Below are 22,894 nucleotides of genomic sequence, written 5' to 3' on the forward strand. Positions count from 1 at the left end.
TATTGAACAAAATATTATACAATGTCTTGGATATACATATATACAAATATTACATTGATAAAACATCACTCTGACAACCACTATTCAATGCGCTTAACGCTTTAAGAAAATGTCAAATACATCACCGGTTTCCAAAAATCTGAATATAGCACAAAAAATAAGAATTTCACCTGGAAAGACGTACTCTCTCAGCACAAGAAAACTTACTATAAAACAACTATACAATTTTTTAAGTTTTTAAGCAGGTATGAAATATACCTGAATTGACCTCCCTCAAAAGGTATAATAATGTGTTGTTCTATGCAAGAGCGAGAACAAGATATAAGACAAATATACAGAAGCAGTGGCTCTGATCCTGGTGACTTCCTGTCATCAACCGTGATCTCAGATAACATAGACTTCTGTCTTCTCTCCCAGAAGCCAATACGTTCTCATTTTGCCTTTACCCTGAAAGAGAGGAACAACACCGATCAATAGCATGCATCAATGAGCACTCAGAGGCATAGGTGGATGACAGAGGCATAGGCTGCATTTACATTACATGGTTCAAGTGACCTAATTCAGATTTTTTTCACTGAAAGCAGGGGGAGTGGCCCCCGGGGACCAAACGAAATTTTTCCGTAAAAGTCTAGTGGGGCTACATGCCCACCAAATTTCATGTTCCCCGGTGTTTCGGTGTCCCTGGTATCGTTGACGAAAAATTCAGTAGATGACAAAAAAAAAAAAAAAAAAAAACTTTGACAATCCCTATATGACCGCTCCCCCAAACCCAAAAAATTCAGTTTTTCCTAAATAACTACCTGAACCGTGGCACCGAGGATGAAGACATTTTTATGGTATGTTGGTCTTAAGGGCCCACATCAACCTAGCCCATAATCACTCATTTGTGATTTGCGCCCCTCCCATAAAAAATGAAAATGCTATATTATTCTGCTTTAAAGCATTTTTTTCACTGTACGTCATTGAAAAAGCAAAGGTGGCGAATGATGTCAACTCAATCACATAACTCTTTTCAATGGGTCAATGGAGGACGAAGGCTCAACCCAATGTTTTGTTAGCCTTTAAAGATGGTGCGGAAAGCAAACGCTTGAATTATTATTTTTATCTGCATCCATTGCAAATCACTTCCTTTTCGGCCTACGCTTTTCTGGGTCAGTACGTCTAACTTGGGTTGTTTGGCGTAAATGTATAGTGTATAGTGTAAATGCAGATATTGGATATATCGGATATGGGTTACTTTTAAATGATGCAAGATGGTCGTCAAAAAAAAAATCGGTGTTCTCTGTTAGAATAAATCGCTTTGTAACTTTGCAGATCGTATACATGCACAAATAGATCCATTACACACTAACGGAAAAGGAAAACATTAAAAAGCATCATATGACCCCTTTAAAATGACTGTCATTAGATATTATTAAATCTTTATCAGAACTCTGTTTGAGTGTTAAAATCCTGAAATAGTGTCTTTAAATTCCATTTAATGTCCTGCAGGGGCATTTTATCCTACTGAAAATCAAAATCTACGCACTCTAAAATATTTAGTTTATTTTTGTGTTATGTTGGAATAAGAAAATTCCCAATGGGATCCTTTAGAAAAATCTGTACACATTCCTTAAAATCACTCACACAAAATAGCAACAAAAAAAAAAAAAAAAAATTAAAACAATGTCTATAAAAATAATTTAGCTCATTATATATAGATTTTAATCAATTCAGAATGCAAGCACGACTGGAACTCCATACCTTCATCTCCACGTCTCCTCGCAGCTGGAGTTCAAAGTAGCCAAACTCGTCCAGCACCTCTTTGGTGGCTGAGGACATATGTATCCTCAGAGCTGTGGAGGACATGATAATCATAAATGAAGTCAACCGGAAGATGAAAATTGTTTTAATCATTTTCAAAACTTCATTTCTTTTTCTGTGGGACACACTTACAAATATTTTGACGAATGTAAAATCGGCACTTTTTCATACAACATAAGCACACAGTGACTATAAGGGCTGTTGAGCTCCAAAAAGGCCAAAAAATACCATAATTTTATTAGTCCTTATTTGCAAAAACCTTTCCTTCAGTGGTAGTTTAAAAATTTCAACTCAAACTAATTAAAACTGAAAGTATTTAATATGTCCAAGCACTATGAGACTTGGGGCCAGTTTTACTAAACAGGGCAAATTAGCACGGGAGTGCAATTCCAAAAATGCGCAGATGGGAGTGGAAAGTTCTGATCTACTGACAACATGCAAATTTAAAAACAGATGCAGCCGGATCATTTCAATAATGACCAACGCATCTACCAAGAGTAGCGCAAATTAGCGTCTGGTTTATGACATGCTTTTTTGGGCATTAAATAATGGCGCGAATACCAGTCAATTTGACTTGCGCAAACCTTAGTAAATCACCTTGCATGATTCATTTAAATACTCTCCTCCCATAAAGGATTTAATAATCTTCATAACTCAAATATTGCAGTACAGCTGTATAGTTTATTATAAAACGGTTAGTTCCAGTCCTTGATTCTGATTGGTCAATAGCTGTGTTTTATTCACAATAAAACACGGCTATGTCCGCTTCACCCAACGGTTCTATGTATCACTACACAACACCTCTAGCAACAACTCTTAGCAACTTAAACACATGTTCTCATTGATAGTGTTCATTGAAGCTTATAGAGTAGAGTATTGTGACAGATCGAGTAAGCGAGTGTACCTGCATTTACAGTAGATATGTGCATTTTTCTTCAGGTCAGTCCTATATTCCTAATAAAAAATCAGTTTGAATGTCCGCAGTGATTTCTTGTCCTTTTAATAGTTAAGGGGTTTTTCCCGAGCCCTCTAGTCATTTGCGTCTTGCTTCTCTGTGTTCACAAGTTTCAGTCCTTTCAATATAAAAGTGTTCTCTACTAACAGATTCACTCATAAAGACAGTCTTTTTTTCATTTTTTTTCAAGGTTTGCGTTCTCGAGCCACCAGGCACTGTTGCGGTGCGAATGAGCAGGCCGGTGCGCATTAAGGGTTTTCTGTTAGAACGGTGTCGTTTAAGTTAAAAACTAATGATCTTTTCAACGGAAGTGAATCAATCAAAACTAACTTTAGATGGACAATAACTTTATTCTAGAGTTGCTGTAAAGCCAAAACAATCTGTTACTTTAATTTACTATTATCACTGTAAAGCTGCTTTGAAACAATCTATATTGTTAAAAGCGCTATATAAATGAAGGTGACTTGATGACTATACTTTGCCGCCATCTAAAGGTGAAATAATTTAACTTCTGTTGCTGTTCACGGTTAGGGTGGGACTATTTTTTCTTATTATTCACTTATTCACAATATAGCACAGCCCCTTGTACCTTATTGCTTACGTAAATGTTAAACTTGTTTAAAAGTCAGTGGTCCTTTATGTTTTGTTTATATAGAACTATAGAAACCACTTCTCCATTGCCGTGTTTTGCCAGAAACTATCGCAAAATGCTTAGTATAAACACTTGGTATTAAAACAGAGTGACGGTTAAGACGTTTATTGCAAAGCTTTTTTCCCCCTCTGGGATACCTTAAGTCAAACTACTTCAGAGGTTTCATGCAACCGGCCCTGGCCCTTGAGGTGAGATCCACATAAAACTGTTTTATGATTTCAGAAGAATGTATAGATTACTTTTACAGAATTATACTTTTTTTGGTCACTGAAAGCTTTGATTGTAGAGAAAATTCTCCATATTCTCTATTAGAAAGAAAGTCATGTGAGTTTAAAATGAAATGAGGGTGAGCAAACAAAAGACTTTTCATTTTTGAGTGAACTATCTCTTTAAGAGTCACAGCCAATAAGTGTAAGTGCACAGCTGTGAGTGACAAATGACACCGTGCTTGATAAAAAAGGATTCATCACACTTAAGAATGACGACAGGCACTCAACACAAATGGAGCCCAAGTAATGGGCAATCTGTCCTGTCTATAAGAGGACCAACATATCTGTAACAGGCTCCAGAATGTGTGGCCTTTAAGTGTGTGAAGCATTAAGCTTCAACAAGCTGTAAACATATTATTACATGTTATAAATCAAACCGGATACACGTCGAGCGTCCTTGTCACTAATTATGAATTATAAATGAAGCCCACCTCAGGAAGTGGACTGTGAGTGGTAAGTCTCATGAACAACAGCTGTTACTTGTAAATGGGTGAAACGCATATTAAAGTTTTATACAACACTACTGAGCAGCTCTGTTCCAAACCCTAGTAAGCTGCCATCGCTGTCTGCTGTCTACAAAGGCAGCTACCTTCTAAGGAATCCTAACCATCACAGAAGTTACTGATTTAAAACTTTCTATATAGGCAGCAACATTCATAACAATCATTCACATGCAAACGGCAAACGGCTCGTGAAGTGTGTGAGAATATTAATTTTTTTTGGGTGATTCCAATAGTTTGCCGTTAGCATGTTATTAAGCTAACAATGTAACACTCTAATAAGCACAACAATATACAACTCACAAATAATGGATATGGATGCTATTTTTATCTTTACTTTTCAGTATTGACTAAAATACATTGCTGTTAAAAATTGTTTTGAGCACAAAATCAGCATATTAAAATGATTTATGAAGTCATGTAACACTGAAGACAGAAGTACTGACTGCTGAAAACTCAGCGTTTACATCATCATATAAATAAATTACATTTTAAACTATATTAAAATAGAACAAAAAAGTTATTTTATATTGTAATGATCACAATATTCATATTTTTGCAATTTTTTTAATGGTATTGGATATGTATAATTGGCATTTCTCTCGACTCACAATTATACAATTATGCTGCATTCCATGAACCCAATGAATCTCTATTGACAATTGTACACCTGCAGCACTGCATAGAATAATTTCTCCACCTCAGTTTGGTTGCATAGTGTGCCAGGGGGTATTCCAGAAAGCAAGGTTAAAGGGATAGTTCACCCAAAAAATTATCCCGTAATGTACTCACCCTCAAGCCATCCTAGGTGTATATGACTTTCTTCTTTCAGCCAAACACAATAATTATAAGCTTTTAAGCTTTATAATGGGAGTGAATGGTACCATAGATTCTGAAGCCCAAAAAGTGCATCCATCCATCATACAAGAAATCCAAAATGGCACATGCCTGTGCTTTCCTATGAGTCATAACTTTACACCACCGTTCAAAAGTTAACAATATTTTGATATATTTTATTTAAATATATCAAAATCACAAACAAAGATTTAGTTAAATTAAGATGTTTTTGCGCCATTGGGCCAAACCATTCTCGTTCCTTAACCATTCTATTCTGTGCTGGTACAGATATGGTTTAATTTTCCACTGCTTGGCTGATAACAGAGCTCTTTGGAGTGTAATCCAAATTCATCAGTCGTTGCAATAGGGATGTAAATAGCGATTACGTTATGGAGGATGATGAGATATTTATTTTAATTGTATAACGCGCTTGGCCAGCTACAGAGAAACTGGTAGCCAGGCAACCAACCAATACTGTGACCAATACTGAGTGGGGATATCACTACATGCATTCTACCTGCATGTTTAGCCACCAGTGCTAAGAATTCCCGGTGAGAAATCATGTTGTGACGAACCAAGCTTAAGTGGAAATAAAACCTTGCTGTTCTTAGAACCGTTCGGCCTGATGGTGGAAAAGCAGCTTTAGTCTCATGCTGCATTGTCATAGTGTGGTAAAAATTCTGCATTCTGAACAAAGATAAAAAAAAATATTTTTGTCACCAACCTTCCCCAGTAGATTCCATTCGGGATGCTGTGTTGACAGTATCTCCAAATAAACAGTACCGGGGCATCTTAAGACCCACTACACCAGCACAGACAGGCCCTGCTCAACACACACACACACACATGCAGCATAGAGGGAGATTAATTCACTGTAGGAATCCAGTAACTACTTATACACAGTCCTAATGCTTCCTCACAGGTTGAAAAAAATAAACTAAACGAGAACAACAGGCTGCAATCAGATCGCATGTATATGACATAAATTCCTTACATCTCAAATGAACACACACACACACATGTTGAGTTTCCATGTTTTATGAGGACATTACCTTGACATAATGATTTTTATACTGTACAAATACTGTATATTTATACTGTATATTCTATCCCCTAAACCTACACATCACAGAAAACTTTCTGCAGTTTTTTTATTTTTAAAAAACAATTCCTTACGATTTATAATCTGTTCTTCATGGGGACCATAAAGTGTCCCCACAAGTTCAAGTATTTCAGATATTGGCGTCCTTGCAATGTAGTGTTTACCTGAACCACACACACACAGACATTCTATCTATCTATCTATCTATCTATCTATGAAGAGTTCAGATGCAAAAGCCTCTAAGTGCCATCTGACATTTTCTTCTAGAATGATCATTTTTATCAAGCTCGTATATTTAAGTTAAATAATTTCACTTAAATGGCAATTCAAATTACCTATTAATTGTCATTTAAGTGAAATAACTTAACTTAAATATACAAGCTTTATAAAAATGATCATTCTAGAAAAAAATTTCAGATGGCACTTAGAGGCTTTTGCATCTGAACTCTTCATATATATATTTCACGAGTTCACACTTACAAATAAGTCAGATAGAATAAATGCGTATTTGGCGTGCTGTCCGAGGAGAGGGCTCCGGGCTCGGTATTCGGCCCGAACCCAGAGTACTCCCCCCGTATTCCTGGCTGTGAAGAAAGAGCCAAGAGTGAGGAGTCGGGGTGGTGGAGGGATGCTGGAAAACTGTCAAGGAATGTTAGGTGAGTTGACAGAGTGGATATATATATATACTTCTTGTCATGCTGATTAGGGTAGACGTAATTGTTTGATGACAAGTAGATTTGGATTGATTATCTGAACGTGCTCCTCCCGAACTTTGTTTATAAAACATCATATATATATATATATATATATAAATAATATATATATATATATATATATATATATATATATATATAATATACAAAAAAATTATAATTTATATTCATATGTATTTGTTTAAAGCAATAATTATCTGTCCTTGACTTGCACCCAGCGCAATTGACTTTGTACACCGACGCATGTTTCATTCCTATTTTGCACCCGACGCACAACGAACTTTTCCCTCGGCAGACGCACGTCGGTAAATTAGGGAATGAACTTGCGCTCCCGGGGGCGGTTCAGCGAAAAGAGGAGGTGTGTTCCGGCGCAAACGTTCCCTGGTGCTATTTTGCAGTTCCAGAAAACAATTCCACCACAGAAAAGTCAGTGGCACGTTTTCAGTGGCGCGTTCAGATGCTATTTTAAGGGCGCATGCTTGGCCATAATGTAGCGTGTGCACAACGCACATACACTTTGCTTCTCTCATCTACACAGATGCAGCAGTTGACATTTTTGCAAACCATATATAATTACAAGGAAAATTATTCCACACGAGGGAAATCATTGTGGTGTCCATGAAGATCTGGCTTAAATCTAGCTTACACATTTACCCAAATTATTATACGCCTGTTTAACCGAAGCTTATTTGGGTGGGTTTCTCCCATCCCCATACAATGTCACTTCTCGGAACGTCGGTCTCCTCAGCTGTGAACCGCTCCTGGTGTGCGCCTGGCAAATCCGCCGTTATAATAGCAATGGAACAAGCGCAACTGCTTTTAAAGGGAATGTGAGATGATGCACTGATTGATTTATTTCACGTTACGCCCAAACCACACCTATGAGTAATGTAGCTACTTCAGACCAAACCATTTTAGATTTGCGTTGGGCGCAAGAGTAATTTATCCCGCCGGTATAATAGAAACAGCGCCCGAGATCCGTCCACAAAGTTACTTGCGCTTCGCGTTTGATACTCATTTGATACGCGTTTCAGATTGTTAAAATAGGGCCCTAAGCCTGAAATGAATGAAATCTGTGAAACAGATACCTGTGTGGATTCCTATCCGCAGTCGTAGCTGATCGTTGGGTCTGTGTCTGATTTTGAAGGTTTTAACCTGTTCCAGTAAAGCCAATGACATGCCAGCTATCTCACGTGCATGTACCTTCCCATTCCGCACAGGCAGACCTGACACCACCATGTATGCATCACCGATTGTCTCTACCTAAAAATACAAGAACATGCACAAAGCCATCTGCAAAAAGTTTTTGCAAATTTTTAAGCCTTTAAAAAAGCTGAAGAAAGTTGAAATAATTAAAAAAATACTTTCTGTAGAGAGAGTGCACTATATACTCTATATAGTGCATTATAAAGGTATTCATCTGCATTAATACGATCAAGCACATTCCACATCGTATGTGTTTGAATGCATTGTGTTTTTGAAAGGTATAACCCCATGAATAGATAATAAAAAGAATGTAAACATTTTTATGAAAAGATATGACTGCACTGTGAATTAAAAGTCGCTCACCTTATATACATCAAAATTATCAATAATGGCATCGAAGCATGTGTAGAGATCATTCAGTAATGTCACCACCTAAAGAGAGGGACAGGACAGTTAAGAGCAGTATTGAGTTGTGAATGACATTAGCATGACAACATTATAAAATGATGGCTTTTGTATCAGATCATATAACTTAAATTACAAAGAAATTAAAAGATAGTTCTAACCCAAATCCTACCCCTTAACCTAACCTTAATACCCATAACTTATCCCTAAAACCAGAGGGAAATGATAGGTGAATAAGAATGGTGTAGTAGACCCATAACTTATCCCTAAAACCAGAGGGAAATGATAGGTGAATAAGAATGGTGTAGTAGACCCATAACTTATCCCTAAAACCAGAGGGAAATGATAGGTGAATAAGAATGGTGTAGTAGACCCATAACTTATCCCTAAAACCAGAGGGAAATGATAGGTGAATAAGAATGGTGTAGTAGGACTAACCCTTGTTGTAAGCCTAAACTTGACATTTTTCAAGACATTGATCAGTCAGTCAACGTTACATCAGAACTGAACTGACAAATTGGGATCTCGCCTGAGAGCCCAATCATCTTCAAGTGTAAACTACTGTAAACGAGACAATGCACATTGGAGTGCGAGATTTGCATCACAAGCCCCACCCAGTGAAGCAGGTATATAAGGAAGCGCGTGTGCGATCGCACTTCAAGCTTTCGCTTCAGAGCCGAGCGGTTGTTGCTGTTCTGCTCTGCATTCATCATTGAGTGTGCTACGAGTTAGAAGAAGCTCTTTAGTCAAGTTTTGGTGTCAGCGTTGGTCGCTTCAAGAGCATTTCCTACTGCTTACTGCTGTCCCCTCTGCTATGCCCCGATCTAGTCCCTCTGCCCAGCAGAGGGCTACTTTGAGGAATCCAGTGGGGACTAACCTCCCGAGCCAAACCTCTAGCACATCGCAAGCTGTAGAGCTTCCGGCTGAGACTGCTGGTACTTCGCATGGGGTACCAAGTGTTTCATTTGGGGCTCCAGCAGAAGACCAGATGTCTATCGCTGCATCAGAGGGTGGTTTAAGTCCTCCGGGGATTAAGATTATACTGCGTTGCCCCCTTCAAGAAGAGTAGCGTTGACCGAGTCTGACCCAGAGCTGACGGGCCGCTGAGAGTGTTGGGCTCGAATGGAGGACTCCACCGTGTCCCGAACGCTCAAGGCTGGATGATTGGTATCTCGGGATCGCCGGCAGGGACCAATAGCGCCCCGCCCCAGTGCCTTTCTTCCTGGAAGTGGACGAAGAGTTTACCAGATCGTGGAAGGCAACTTTTTCTGCCCGAAACCGAGCTAGTGTCTCGTCCTCCCTCACTACCCTCGATGGTGGAGTAGCCAAGGGGTACGTGGAGATCCCCCTGGTGGAGAGCTTCATATGAGACCGCTTCAGCACTGGGTTCGTGGCTGGGCATGGCAGCGTGGCACGCACCGGGTGGCGATCACTCCGGCCTGTTGCCAAACCTGCTGGGGTGCAATGTGCAAAAGGCATGCAGCATCGGGCTCATGGAAAGGAACCCGACTGCAGTGGCACATCAACTGCCTTGAGTTGCTAGCAGTATACCTTGCACTGCTCAGCTTCAAATAGCTACTACATGGCAAGCATGTACTGGTCCGATCGAACAACGCTGCAGCCTTTGTGTACATCAACCAGGGTGGTCTAAGCCAGGGCTTTTCAAACTGTGGGTCGCGACCCATTTGTGAGTCACAGAGTGGGAAGAGGTGGGTCGCACAGTCACTTGGCTCCAGCTAAATTTACGTTTCAGTGAATGACACACACACAAACAGTCTAGGGTTGCTCCCTGCGGGCATAATGTGGCCTCCGTAGCATCCCTTACCATAGGTACGCTTTCCCAGTGTTATCCAATAGTCTCACTGAGTGGGTAAGAAGGAACAGCAGTTATTGACATTCTCTGCGTGAAGCCAGTCCCATCTTCCACCCTAGTAGGTGTGGGGTGATTAGGTAGCCTACGCGGGGTGCTGGAAGGGGCAGCAATAGTGATGCTTTGTAGGGATCCCAATTCGTCAGTTCAGTTCTGACGAAACATTGATACACCGTCTCGACTCCTCAGCGCAAAACTTGAAGTGTTCTGACGTAACATCTCTGTTCCCTTCTTCAGGGAACAGGGGTTACATTAGTAACCTAGATGTTAACTGTAAACCTATCCCTCAAATCTAATTGGTAAATTATAATGCTGATTGGAATGGAATCACAATTTTAGAGTAGAATGTAGACAAGTAGTTGTTGTTTTTTGTTGTTGTTGTTTTTGTAATTTAAAACAATTACAATAAACAATTGAATGTTTTCACGTTAACACCACTAACCCACTATATTTATATAATTTAAATCCAAAGTACTTTAAAGTGTTAATAATAATTATAATAATAATAATGTAATAATAGAGGTACTCTCCTTTTAAATCAGCCAAGATACTCTGTTCAGATACTTCAAGATACTTTCTCTGTTTAGTTCATTCTCTCAAGAATTCATTTGTTTGACTATTCAGACGAGACTTCCTCCGATTCCAAAGTTTTTTTTTCGCACCTTTTTAGGTGTGATGAGAACCTGACAGAAGTAGTTCTGCATCTGTGCTCCCAAAACTCAGTTCAAACAGAATGTATGGTAAAAGTCTATTGTGTCTGCAGCTCTGCCATGTCTCATAGAAGCTGAGTGAGAAATGACTGCTGTGATGCGTTTCTGCTTGAACTCCCTATGGTTCCCTCAAATTAAAATACTTTCTGCCCCCCACACCAATCCTCTCCCCCCGTCCCATCCCTTTGGATGTACGCCCAGAAAAAGAGGCCTTACAGAGTGATATATTTGCATACATAGAACAAAAAAGATGATGAATTAAACATGGAGGCCAACTTCATTATGAGGTTGTTATGCTATAACCTTAATCACTGAAACACTGCTGGATTTTATCATTGCATCTTTGAACAGCTGTTGAACAGTGTGATCCAAACATCATGACGGTTATTTTTTGTTGTCTGCATTTGGTCTAATTTCAGAGTAACTTTCCAAAACTCAGTTGGTCTATTAGTTCAGATTAGAAGTAAAACAAAATGCAACAATGGCCTCAAATGTCTCATAATTTTAAGGAGTATGCAACTTTTTCCACTTTTGCATAGCTTTAATAATTTGCATGTTTACGTAGATAATGATTCAGAACCTAATCTTACTGATTCCAGAAACCATGTTTTAGGCAAAATAATATCAAAGTACATACTATATTTGGATTTATTACATGGGTTGTGAAAGTCTTTGCATTTGCTGATCTCATTTGCTAAATCCTCTTCTTTGCAAAACTTTATGGAATGGATGGCATAAAATGTATTAATACACAAGCATTAAAGGAGAATACTTGACCATCTTGGGGCAAACCTCTCGTCAAAAAGTGATTAACGTGATCATCGTATTTTGATCATCAAAATACATGGGAATGTGAAGGAAGGAATGCCTTTTCTGTAACTCAGACCGAAGAATGCGGCAGTCTAAATCTCTGTTTGACAATAAGAAGGTCAGATATGTTCCTTGCAATAGCATTGATGCATAGTGCTTGCATAATCATAAAATATTGCAGGATAGTTGCATACTAAATATGGTTATGTTAAGTCCAATCACAGATAAACAGATTAGACAAAATATGAAATATGTGCATTGATCATTCATTTTGTTTTTACAGAGTAAACATTCCCAGTGAAATAAGCCAGATCACAGTAGTCTAATGCATCTTACACAACCTAGCACTCAGAACCAACCTGACTCTTGACTGTTTTTTAAATACTATATAAGATTATATATAATGTAATCTTAGTGGATTTTATTTGTCTTGATCCACAAGAAGATTTTTTCACTTTTTGTAAGCACTGATTTTAGAATAATGTTCTTTCATTCTGAAATCATGCTGGAGAACATGATTGTGGCGAGCAGGACGAGGCCGAGGGCCGTGAGAGAGCGGCACGAGGCCGGTGGCGTGATTACTGAAGAGCGACACCTGCGCAACGCACCGGTCTCGTATCTCTCACGGAGGAGCGGAAGCATAAAGGAGGAGCGACGACAGTGAAGAGCGAGAGAGGAACAGACCTGAGTTTTATGTGATGTTTTGTTCCTGTTTTGTGTGGCCAGCAGTCGTCCGCGAGGGGCTGCTGGCTTATACTTTCATTTTTGTATTGGTTTATTTATTTATTACAATATTTGAATGTTCGCCGGTTCCCGCCTCCTTCTTCCCATAACATCTGAACTACGTTACAATGATCATCAGGTTTTACATGAAGTTTGAAATAAAAGGGAGGTGTACTAAATACTAAGAAATGCTATGTTATTCTTCAGTCCTCAATATTGTTATGTTAATATAATTTGCACACAAAAAAAAATCTAAAATACAAAAAGCTTTTTGACCATCGGTCTCAGATTTGTTGTCCCCACTGTTTATTAAATAATATTATATTTCTTAGAATAGTCCCAGAATTTTGTATCTAAAAATGATTGTGCAGACCTGTAAAGGTGTACTCTCAGCAGACATTGATGTAAAGCCCACTATGTCGCTGAAATAGATCGTGACACTGTCAAAGGCTTCTGCTTGTACGGTCTCCCCTCGCTTGAGCTGCTCCGCTACTGAACTGTGGGGAGAATTAGGTTACGATCAAGTGAACCATGAAATTATTTTCCATACACAAGTCCAACTACAATAGCAGACATGCAGTAGCAAACAATCAGTTAGTTTAACAATACACAGATGAAAGCAGAAAATAATTTAATTTAATAAATCCTTATCTAGAAACAAAACAAAGGTATAAACAAATTGGAAATTATTCACAGCATGTTGAAAAATGGGAGCTTTGTCCAGCTGGGACCCTCAGACATTCTGTTAATAAGACCCAGGATCCCATTTGAGATCAATTAGTGATAATTCATGTAATTAAAGAATGAAAGATCTTGGTTAATTCCTAGCTTTTCTTTTAGAGAGTTTAGTACTCTATAATTAGTCAGCTAGCCTGCTTCATCTAAAGCCGGTATTAAAAGTTTTCACCACTTACATAATTATCTCAAAATCAGCCATTTTTAGATAAGACAAAACAATATGGTAGAAGTTACATCACATGCAAGTTGTGTAGTAATAAGATAAGTCTTGAACTAATAGAAGGTCTTCATCAATCTCCAATTAAAAGTTTGGAAATTGCATAGGAAATATTAAACAACACGTTTCTTACTGTGGAAGGATTTGGTAAAGAAGATTTTCGGCTTTCCGTTTCTCTTCGAGGTAGGCCTGGGTTCGCTCTTCTACCAAGTTCTCCAGGTTATTGGCATACTGTTCCATTCTGGACAGTAGGTTACTGAGAATACTGGTGCTGCCTTCCCTGCCAAAAAAAACAAAACAAAAAAACAGACACTTGGTTCCACATCTGATGTGTCATTATAGCAGAGATGATTATAATTACAGCAGACAGATTACAGCAGAATATTACAATTATGTGAGATCACTGGCAAGTAACCCATGAATTATTCAACGAGATGAATTGGAGATATTGTAGCATATGACTTCTGAAACAAGCATGAGAATAGTGCAGAAAACAGGAAACAGGAATATGTAGGCTACTATTATGCAGTGTACATCAGAAGGAGCAGGGCATAGTTGCATCTTATGAGGCGTAAACGCAGTTATGATGAAGTGTGGTAATCATGTACTGTTGGTGTGTGGTTTGCTGAATCACATTGTTCTATTTTGGGGTCAGATCTCACTTCTACGTGCAGCATAAAAAAAAAAAAATTTAACACTTTACAATAAGGTTCATTAGTTAACATTAGTTAATTACCTTAGTTAACATGAATTAAGAATGAACAATACTTCTACAGCATTTATTATAATTTTAACATTTACTAATACATTATTAAAATCAAAGGTTATTTTTTAACATTAGTTAATGTACCGTGAACTAATATGAACAAACAATGAACATCTGTATTTTTAACATTAACTAACATTACCAAAGATGAACTAATATAGTAACAAATGTATTGCTCATTGTTAGTTCATTCATGTTAGTTAATACATTAACTAATGTTAACAAATGAACCTTATAGTAAAGTGTTATCAAAAAATCTAATTATTATGATTTTTACAAAATGTACAAGAATAATCTCATACAACAAAAAAAAGTTGATTTTATTGCTTTAAAGAAATAGAATATTAATACAATCTTAATATTACAGTCATATTATAGCTGCAGTGCAAAAAGTTGAAGCAATGTAACTGTATTGCACTTTAGCAATTTACAATTATTCTAGAGCACTCGTAGACTACAGAGATTTTCAAGTAGTACTGTAGTTACTACACTTTTGGGAAACGGCCTGTAATTCTAGGATGACTCATGCAATTGTTTATACAATCTACCTAGGCTTATGACGCTTTTGGAAAAACACGGCCCACGGACCTAGATATCTGATTTATTTAAACTTTCTTAAATGCCAACAAGATGCATTTATGTAATGAAGACTAGGTTGTAGGCTAAACCTTTTTCGTGAAACATATTAGGCATTTTAGTGGAGGTTTGTCAATGTCTGTCAACTATGACTTAAGTGCCCCTTTGGGGAATTAACAAGGAAGCTTTCACTCACATCAATATAGGTTGTTTATCAATGAGCTGTCAGCTGTAGGACAAATGCTGCATTCTGTTCAAAGATACAGTGCTGCTTCTACTTCATGCAGTAAAACACAATCTGTGTGGTTTGTTATATAAAAAGTGTTTCTATTTGAGATGAAATTGATTGCATTTCAATGTAATTCCTATATCTTTCTTTTGTGTGTTTAATTGTGTGAATGAGAATTGGTCAACAGGTCAAAACAATGCAGCAATGAATCATTTCAGAAAAAGAGTGAGCATCATTTGTGTAACTGGTCTGTTGTAATGAAGGTGAGGATTTATTTTGAAAGTATTGATGCACAAATTCCTCAGATAAAAAAAACAGCTGATGATCAGCAGCAATTTTTTCCCGTCAAACATGTCGTACTACAAACAGCTTGACTGTCCACATCATGAACTTATATAATAAAGAATAAAGAAATATATGAGAATGTGTATAGAAATACAGTTAATATATTGGAATCATCTAATTGAGTCTATTTTGAAAAATTATGCATTTACATATTGCCTTACATTAAACAATTTGGTAACACTTTACAATAAGGTTCATTAGTTAACATTAGTTAACTACCTTGGTAAACATGAACTAAGAATGAACAATACTTCTTCAGCATTTATTAATCTTAGTTAATATTAATTTCAACATTTACTAATATGTTATTAAAATGAAAGGTTGTATTTGTTAACATTAGTTAATGTACTGTGAACTAACATGAACAAACAATGAACAGCTGTATTTTTATTAATTGACATTAAGATGAATAAATACTCTAACAAATGTATTGCTCATTGTTAGTTCATGTTAGTTAATTCATTTAACTAATGTTATCTAATTAACCTTATTGTAAAGTGTTACCAACAATTTTAAGTGGACTCAATGGTCAACTATCCATATTTGGTAAGGCATACAGTATTTGCAAATATAACAAATGTAAGTGATGTGTAGCAGGGTGCAGTGCTTACTTGTTAAATTTTGCAATGAAGATCTTGATGTGGCTGAAGTCAGCCCGGTCTGCAGGGTCTTCAGCCCAACAGCTTTCCATTAAGATGGTCAGCTCCTCACAGTGCAGGCTGTTATCTGTGGTAGGCCTGAAGTACGGCTTCTGGCCATTCCGCACCTTTTGGATTATCTCTGTAACAAAAAACAAAACAAAAATGCTTGTCAGGGGTGTACAACAAATTAGTTTTAATGTACTTGATCTTTGAGAATGTTACCTTTGGGACTGAGATCCATGCCTTCAACATAAAATGGGCCGTTCCTTAGCGCTATCTCCTGTAGTATGATCCCAAAACTGTACACATCTCCTTTCTGGGTTCCTTGGGGTGGATGCCTATCATATATTAGCAACTCTGGAGCCGTCCATAGCTTTTCTGAAAAATCAGTTCGGTAAGCAGTCACAAAACCCTTTATCAGCATTGGACAACAGTCAATTGATGTTTCACGCATCAAAACAGAAAACCTTAACAGATTCTTACTTGCATACAGTGCATGTGGTGAGTCTTCATTTTCACAAGAAGAACGGAAGCTTGCCAGACCATAATCTGTGATTTTCAAAACGAAGCGGCTATCCACCACACAATTAGATGATTTCAGATTGCCATGGGAGCCAATGTAACTGTTGTGCAGATAATTCATTCCCTGGCAGCATAAGCATTAAACAGAACATTATGTCTTTGCCCACAGTTTATGGGGCAAATAGAGCAGAATACACATGAACCACTGAAAAACATTCTGTAGCGTTTCATGAGAAAGCTGGACATGTAAAACAATGAACATTAAAGGGATAGTTCACTTTGAAATAAAATGTTGGTATGTTTTAGCTTACCTCAAGGGCATCCAAGATGTAGGTGTCTTTTTTTCCGCAGTAGTTTCGATTTTGATATTTTTAGGTCAAACCGTTCTTGTCTGTCAGTCAAATAATGCAGGTCTATGGTCACCACCTCAAAGAGCAAGCACAGAGTCCAAATTAAAACAATTCCACATCGTCCAAATTAAACAATTCCCCATCGTAAGTACACATTGATGGCCTAAGACACGAAACGAGCGGTTTGTGTGAGAAAACGAACAGTATTTATATCGTTGTTATCTCTTGAACACAGCCGCGTCCAAATGATCTGAGGGCGCGGGCGGGTATAGATATATACACTAGATGTCGCCTTGGCTACTGCAGTTCATTGGAACGAAACCGTAGCCAAGGCGATATCTAGTGTATATATCTATACCCGCCCGCGCCCTCAGATCATTTGGACGCGGCTGTGTTCAAGAGATAATAACGATATAAATACTGTTCGTTTTCTCACACAAACCGCTCGTTTCGTGTCTTAGGCCATCAATGTGTACTTACGATGGGGAATTGTTTAATTTGGACGATGTGGAATTGTTTTAATTTGGACTCTGTGCTTGCTCTTTGAGGTGGTGACCATAGACCTGCATTATTTGACTGACAGACAAGAACGGTTTGACCTAAAAATATCAAAATTGAAACTACTGCGGAAAAAAAGACACCTACATCTTGGATGCCCTTGAGGTAAGCTAAAACATACCAGAATTTTATTTCAAAGTGAACTATCCCTTTAATCATGTGTATTCTATTTTGTAATTCTCAACAATACTTCCTTGTACGCTCAAAGCATTAAGAAAATTACTGGGTTGATAGAAGCCAAAGAACATATTTCATAATTACCTTTGTAAGACAGAATACAGAAATTACGATAAAATGTTATTGTCTTTTCCATTAAACAGCAACTGTATTTAATACTCAGGATCAGGATTAACTCAAGGTTAATTGGCCCACTAAATTCTTTCTGACAGACAAGTGCTCTTTTAAAAACAAACAATGTTTTTAAAGCAATTTTCTGTCTTAAAAGCAAAAATATGTTTTGTGCATTTAAGCGACAGTTTGCTTTGTTGTAATTGCAGACCAATTTTCCAGCAAAAGTCAAATGCTTTTATGTGGCTGGGCTCTCAAGTACCTTTGACAATAAACAGAAGATTGGTTTACATTAATAGAGTTTACATTATTTTCATACATGTTTTCCAGAAACAATGTCATGCTATCTTTGACACCAGTCCTTTTTATTTTACTAATGGGGCTCCTCTCAGAAAAGCAAATAATCAAACCAACACAGTTTTATGATTCTGTTTCCTGTCTGGCCTTTTCAACAATAAATTATACATTTTGATAGGTACACCGTATTTACTGGGTTTCAAAAGCCATAACAACATGGCAAGTATTAAAGTATTCTATTTTGTTTTTAAATTATGATGTTTTTAATACCAGAATTAAAGAGACATCATCTTTGAATAAATAAATTACACTACACTAAACTAAACTAGAATCAAATATATAAAAAATATGTGTGATAAAATAGGGTTCATATATGTTCTGTATTTATTTTCCATTTTCCCACAAACCTTCACAATGTCATTGATCAGTGAGTATCGGAACATCCAGTCCAGGTTGATGCTCTCATTTTCAAGGATGTCCTGTGAAAGAACAAACTGGACTTTAACACTGCGAAACATCTAGATGCACAGGCATTGTTTTTGTACAAGCAAATTATAGGCCTACGATTCAAATGCACAAATATGATCATTAACATACACAAACAAGGTCATTAACATGGAAATGAAGGAATAGTAATAACATTGTAATAGAGACTCAGTTACTACTGTATAGTTGCCAACTACTTCCCTGAAATGGGTAGAATAAAATGCATTACAACATTAGCGTAACCTTTGCCACTGCCTGTGAACACAGAATAATATGAATAAAAGGTTAACAATAATGTTATTAGTTAACATGTTTACCTGTAGACTGCCTCTGGGGCAATACTCTGTCACAATGCAGATATTTGGTGGATCGATACAAGCGCCAATAAACCTCGTCAAATGGTTGAACTGCACATCTCTTATCTATATATATCAACAAAGTTTTGAATTAACATTTTGAATTATAACCTTCATGATGCTGACAATTAGTACTCCACTTATAAAAACAATAAAAAATAATAAAATAACAAAATAATAATATAAAATAAAACAATTTTAAGTTTCTCTAATGTTTCTCAAACAGTTTGTTTTCCTCAGACCATGTCTATGACAGCTTGGCAAATAATTTACCGCAAGTCATTGAGTGAGTGGCAAAATCTGTATGAGGCCATATACACTTTACTTAGCATAAGCTTTGGCCTACATAACAGTGAGGGCAAATATCAGCGGGAACAAAGGTTAGATTCCCCCACATCTGTTTGGTCTTTCATTTGACTCTGGCCCAACAGCTAATCAGACCCCTAGGGCCACTGTCTGCAGGACTGGTGTTTCAGACTGCTGTCTTACTCTGTGTGCAAAAAGCCATGCAGCCTCTCATGTTTCCTATCAAAGCTGAGCAGGTTAGAACTGGCCACAAGTCAGCTAGTCTTATCAGCTTTCCTTCGGGATATGGACATCAAAATAAACGTAGGCTTTAAATAAGACTGTTATGGGAAGCTTGGATTCGCATCATGTTTTTCAGACTCAGCCTCAATCATGGTGATCTCAAATGATAGACAGATTTGGGATATGACCGGAATAGCACACTACAATATCCTTCTTACTGTCTCTGCTTTATGTACATTGTGCAAAGCGTGTGAATGTATGTATGCACAAAATACAGATGACCTACGTCAGTGTATAACAGAGCACTATTACAGAGTACTGAGTACAAAGTACTGTATTGCAATATGCAATGCACTCGATGTTCCAATGAACTTTCATTTTCGGTGTGACAAAAGAAATTTAAAGGGTTAGTTCACCCAAAAATAAAAATCCTGTCATTAATTACTCACCCTCCTGTCATTCCAAACCAGTAAGACTTTTGTTCATCTTCGGAACACAAATTAAGATCTTTTTAATGAAATCTGAGAGCTTTCTGTCCCTCCACTGATAGCCACTTTCAAGCTTCAGAAAAGTAGTGAAGACATCATTGAAGTAATACATGTGACTGTGGTTTAACCTCAATTTTATGAAGCGACGTGAAAAAAACCGCAAAAAAACGTCTACTCTCGCGTCAACACAACATGGATGCATCGTGGTGCTCTCGTGACGCACGTTGGAGATGAATATTTTGTATATAAAGTGGTAAATTGAGTTTTTTTGCGCAAACAAAGCACTCGCAACGGTTCATAAATTTGAGGTTAAACCATTAGTGTCACATGGATTACTTCAATGATGTCTTTACTACCTTTCTGGGGTTTGAAAGTGGTAGTTGCTTAGGCTGTCAATGGATGGACAGAAAGGTCTCAGATTTCATTAAAAAGATCTTAATTTGTGTTCCAATGTTTGGAACGACATTAGGGTGAGTAATTAATGACAGAATTTTCATTTTTGGGTGAACTAACGCTTTAAGCAATTTCAACCATGATTAGGTTCATGATGGTTCGGCTTTGTGGTTCATCAGAAAATAGGTCTAAAGTAGACAATTTTTTTTATTTTATTTTTTTTACTTCTATTAATATAAATACATTTTTAAATCCAACTCCGACTGGATATTCATCTTGAAGGGGTGTTTACATGAAGCTTGTTCTTGCATTCAAAAACAGAACAGTTCTTAAGGCCCATTCACACCAAGGATGATAACTATAAAGATAGATAACAATAAAGATATAGTTCTAAATATCGTTCTCAATATAAAAGAATAGCAGGGTTCACACCGCAGCTATAACAATAACGGCACAGAGAAACGATATCGTTGGAATCACTTTCAGAACGATTTTATTCAATGAATGATGGGGTGGTAGTGGCGCAATGGATAAGACACATGCCTTTGGTGTGAGAGACCCGGGTTCGAATCCACTGTGAGACACCAATGTGTCCCTGAGCAAGACACTTAACCCCTAGTTGCTCCAGAGGTGTGCGACCTCTGACATATATAGCAATTGTAAGTCGCTTTGGATAAAAAGCGTCAGCTAAATGAATAAATGTAAATGTAAATGATAAAAACAATAACAGCCAGTCAGAATCCATCCTGCTGTAACCAGCTTGAGCATATAAAATGACAAATAAGCACGCACTTAGAATAAACAACATGATATCGTCCACTAGTGTGGACGCTAATATAGTTATCTTTATAGTTATCTTCATGGTTATCGTTTTTGGTGTGAACAGGTCTTTAAGATGAGTTTTAAAAGTTGCACAATTTTTAACTTGACATTTGGCATCTTAAAACGCTTGAAAGTGAAAACATGAAGTGATGGCCAAAGATATCTAATGTGTATTAGTGTAGCGGACGGTGATACTTTAAAGGGGATAATTATTTAAAAAAATGTAACATGCAAACTGCTAAAGCTGTGAAAATGGTTAAATTATTTAAAATATATATATATATACAAATAAATATCACCCTAATGTTGCCTTCTTCCACTTAATTTCTTTAACATCTATTTCATGACAATATTCTATGTCTGAAGTCAGCATTTCCTTTCCAAAACACCTTGTAAAAATCCAGCCACACCGCCTTCCCCCCGACCTCAGTGTCTACAGCCTCATATTGGCTTCCCAGCCCCCCACCAAAGAATGCAAGTTTATCTGTGTTTATGTGTGTAGCAAAGGGCAGGGGGTGTTTTAACCACCTTGGGCACCAAGGCTGTCCAGTGGGGTCATAAACGATGGTCTAAACACTCACACATAACATGCATACCTTGTCTTCTCTTCCCAGATATAGACACGGATGGATGCAAACACAAATTTAACAAAAATACAAGAAAAACCTCTCTCTTGTGATTAAATGCATTCTCTTACATGCTTTAGTTCAAACAGCACTTGTCTGGTGAGCTCAATCCTCTTCTTGTTCACATGTTTGATAGCCACCAGGTTTCCCTGTTGTGAAATGAAACAAGTGTTAAAAGGATCAGATCTATTGAGCCGCCACTGAATGGCAGACTGGAGCTGTCATGGTGGGAAATTGATTTCATTTTTATCTTCCTCGAGTCATTTAGCTGGATAAATTAACATCTCAGAAAATTGTATTGATCAGATGTGCTTTTTCATAGCTCATGAGTCAAAATTAAGTTTTATTAAAGTAATTTAAGTAGTTACATAATTGTCAAAGAAACTGAGAACTCTATTACTCTAAGTCTCCTGAGATATGAAAGAACATTCACTTTGTCCTGGCAACGGTGACAGCAGAAATATTCAGCTGGCTCAGTGGACATTTGATGCCTTAGTGTCCTTTTCAGCTTACACTGTGGGACAAAGAGGTGACAGTGACTTCTTTGGTTATTCAAATTACATGCATTACATTTTCTTGTAATTAAAGCTTTCAGAGAAGTCCTCTAAGAGTTCTTGGTGGGTGACCCAAATATATTTTTCTATGCTTTAGATATGGGCTGTGTCCAAAAACTAGTGGGCTGCCTGTCTAGACCTAAACATATTTGGGTTTAAGGCATCACAGACACACTCCAAACAAGCAGACAATAAAAAATGCTACCTTATGACCTTACTTAATTTTTGTAAAAAAATGTAAACATAAAAAAAAAACAAAAAAAAAAAAACCCTTCACAAAGTCAAATTCAAATATAAGCACCTTCAAACGAAAGCGAGAGCACCCTCAGTTGATACTGTAATATTATAATGGCGAAACAGATTTGGCAAACGCTCCAGTGGGTTTTTGTGTTCGGACTCTGGAGAACGTCAAATGTTTCTACATGTCTTGTTACAAGTCATGTTTGTTGATCTCTTGAACGCAATGGCCAATCAGAGGAGTTTAATTTAGTCAGAATACACTCACTGCTCAAAACGCCTGAGTTTTTGCCCACTGCTGAGCTCTGCACACTTGCGAATC

The 22,894-nt window shown here is 37.4% G+C and overlaps 1 protein-coding gene across 3 annotated transcripts in view; it reads right to left on the bottom strand.

Moving 5' to 3' along the window:
* Window positions 1-239: 239 nt before the first annotated feature.
* The window catches only part of npr2 (natriuretic peptide receptor 2), a 68,942-nt gene continuing 46,287 nt past the window's right edge, over window positions 240-22,894 (bottom strand). The window contains exons 10-23 of one of the 3 annotated variants that reach the window (XM_082171385.1): window positions 22,215-22,295; window positions 21,853-21,930; window positions 18,886-18,990; window positions 18,490-18,561; window positions 16,551-16,713; window positions 16,290-16,445; window positions 16,038-16,206; window positions 13,644-13,790; window positions 12,929-13,052; window positions 8,401-8,469; window positions 7,920-8,094; window positions 5,741-5,839; window positions 1,744-1,835; window positions 240-447 (exon numbers count right to left, since the gene is read on the bottom strand). In XM_082171385.1, the coding sequence (XP_082027511.1) occupies window positions 385-447; window positions 1,744-1,835; window positions 5,741-5,839; window positions 7,920-8,094; window positions 8,401-8,469; window positions 12,929-13,052; window positions 13,644-13,790; window positions 16,038-16,206; window positions 16,290-16,445; window positions 16,551-16,713; window positions 18,490-18,561; window positions 18,886-18,990; window positions 21,853-21,930; window positions 22,215-22,295 (1,593 nt within the window). In that variant the 3' untranslated portion in view covers window positions 240-384. Of the gene's footprint in view, window positions 448-1,743; window positions 1,836-5,740; window positions 5,840-7,919; window positions 8,095-8,400; window positions 8,470-12,928; window positions 13,053-13,643; window positions 13,791-16,037; window positions 16,207-16,289; window positions 16,446-16,550; window positions 16,714-18,489; window positions 18,562-18,885; window positions 18,991-21,852; window positions 21,931-22,181; window positions 22,296-22,894 lie in introns of all 3 variants that reach the window. The other 2 variants (XM_082171384.1, XM_082171386.1) reach the window with 2 other exon arrangements.

This window comes from Leuciscus leuciscus, assembly GCF_965113295.1.
Source record: "Leuciscus leuciscus genome assembly, chromosome: 5".
In the NCBI taxonomy this organism is placed as follows: Eukaryota; Metazoa; Chordata; class Actinopteri; order Cypriniformes; family Leuciscidae; genus Leuciscus; species Leuciscus leuciscus.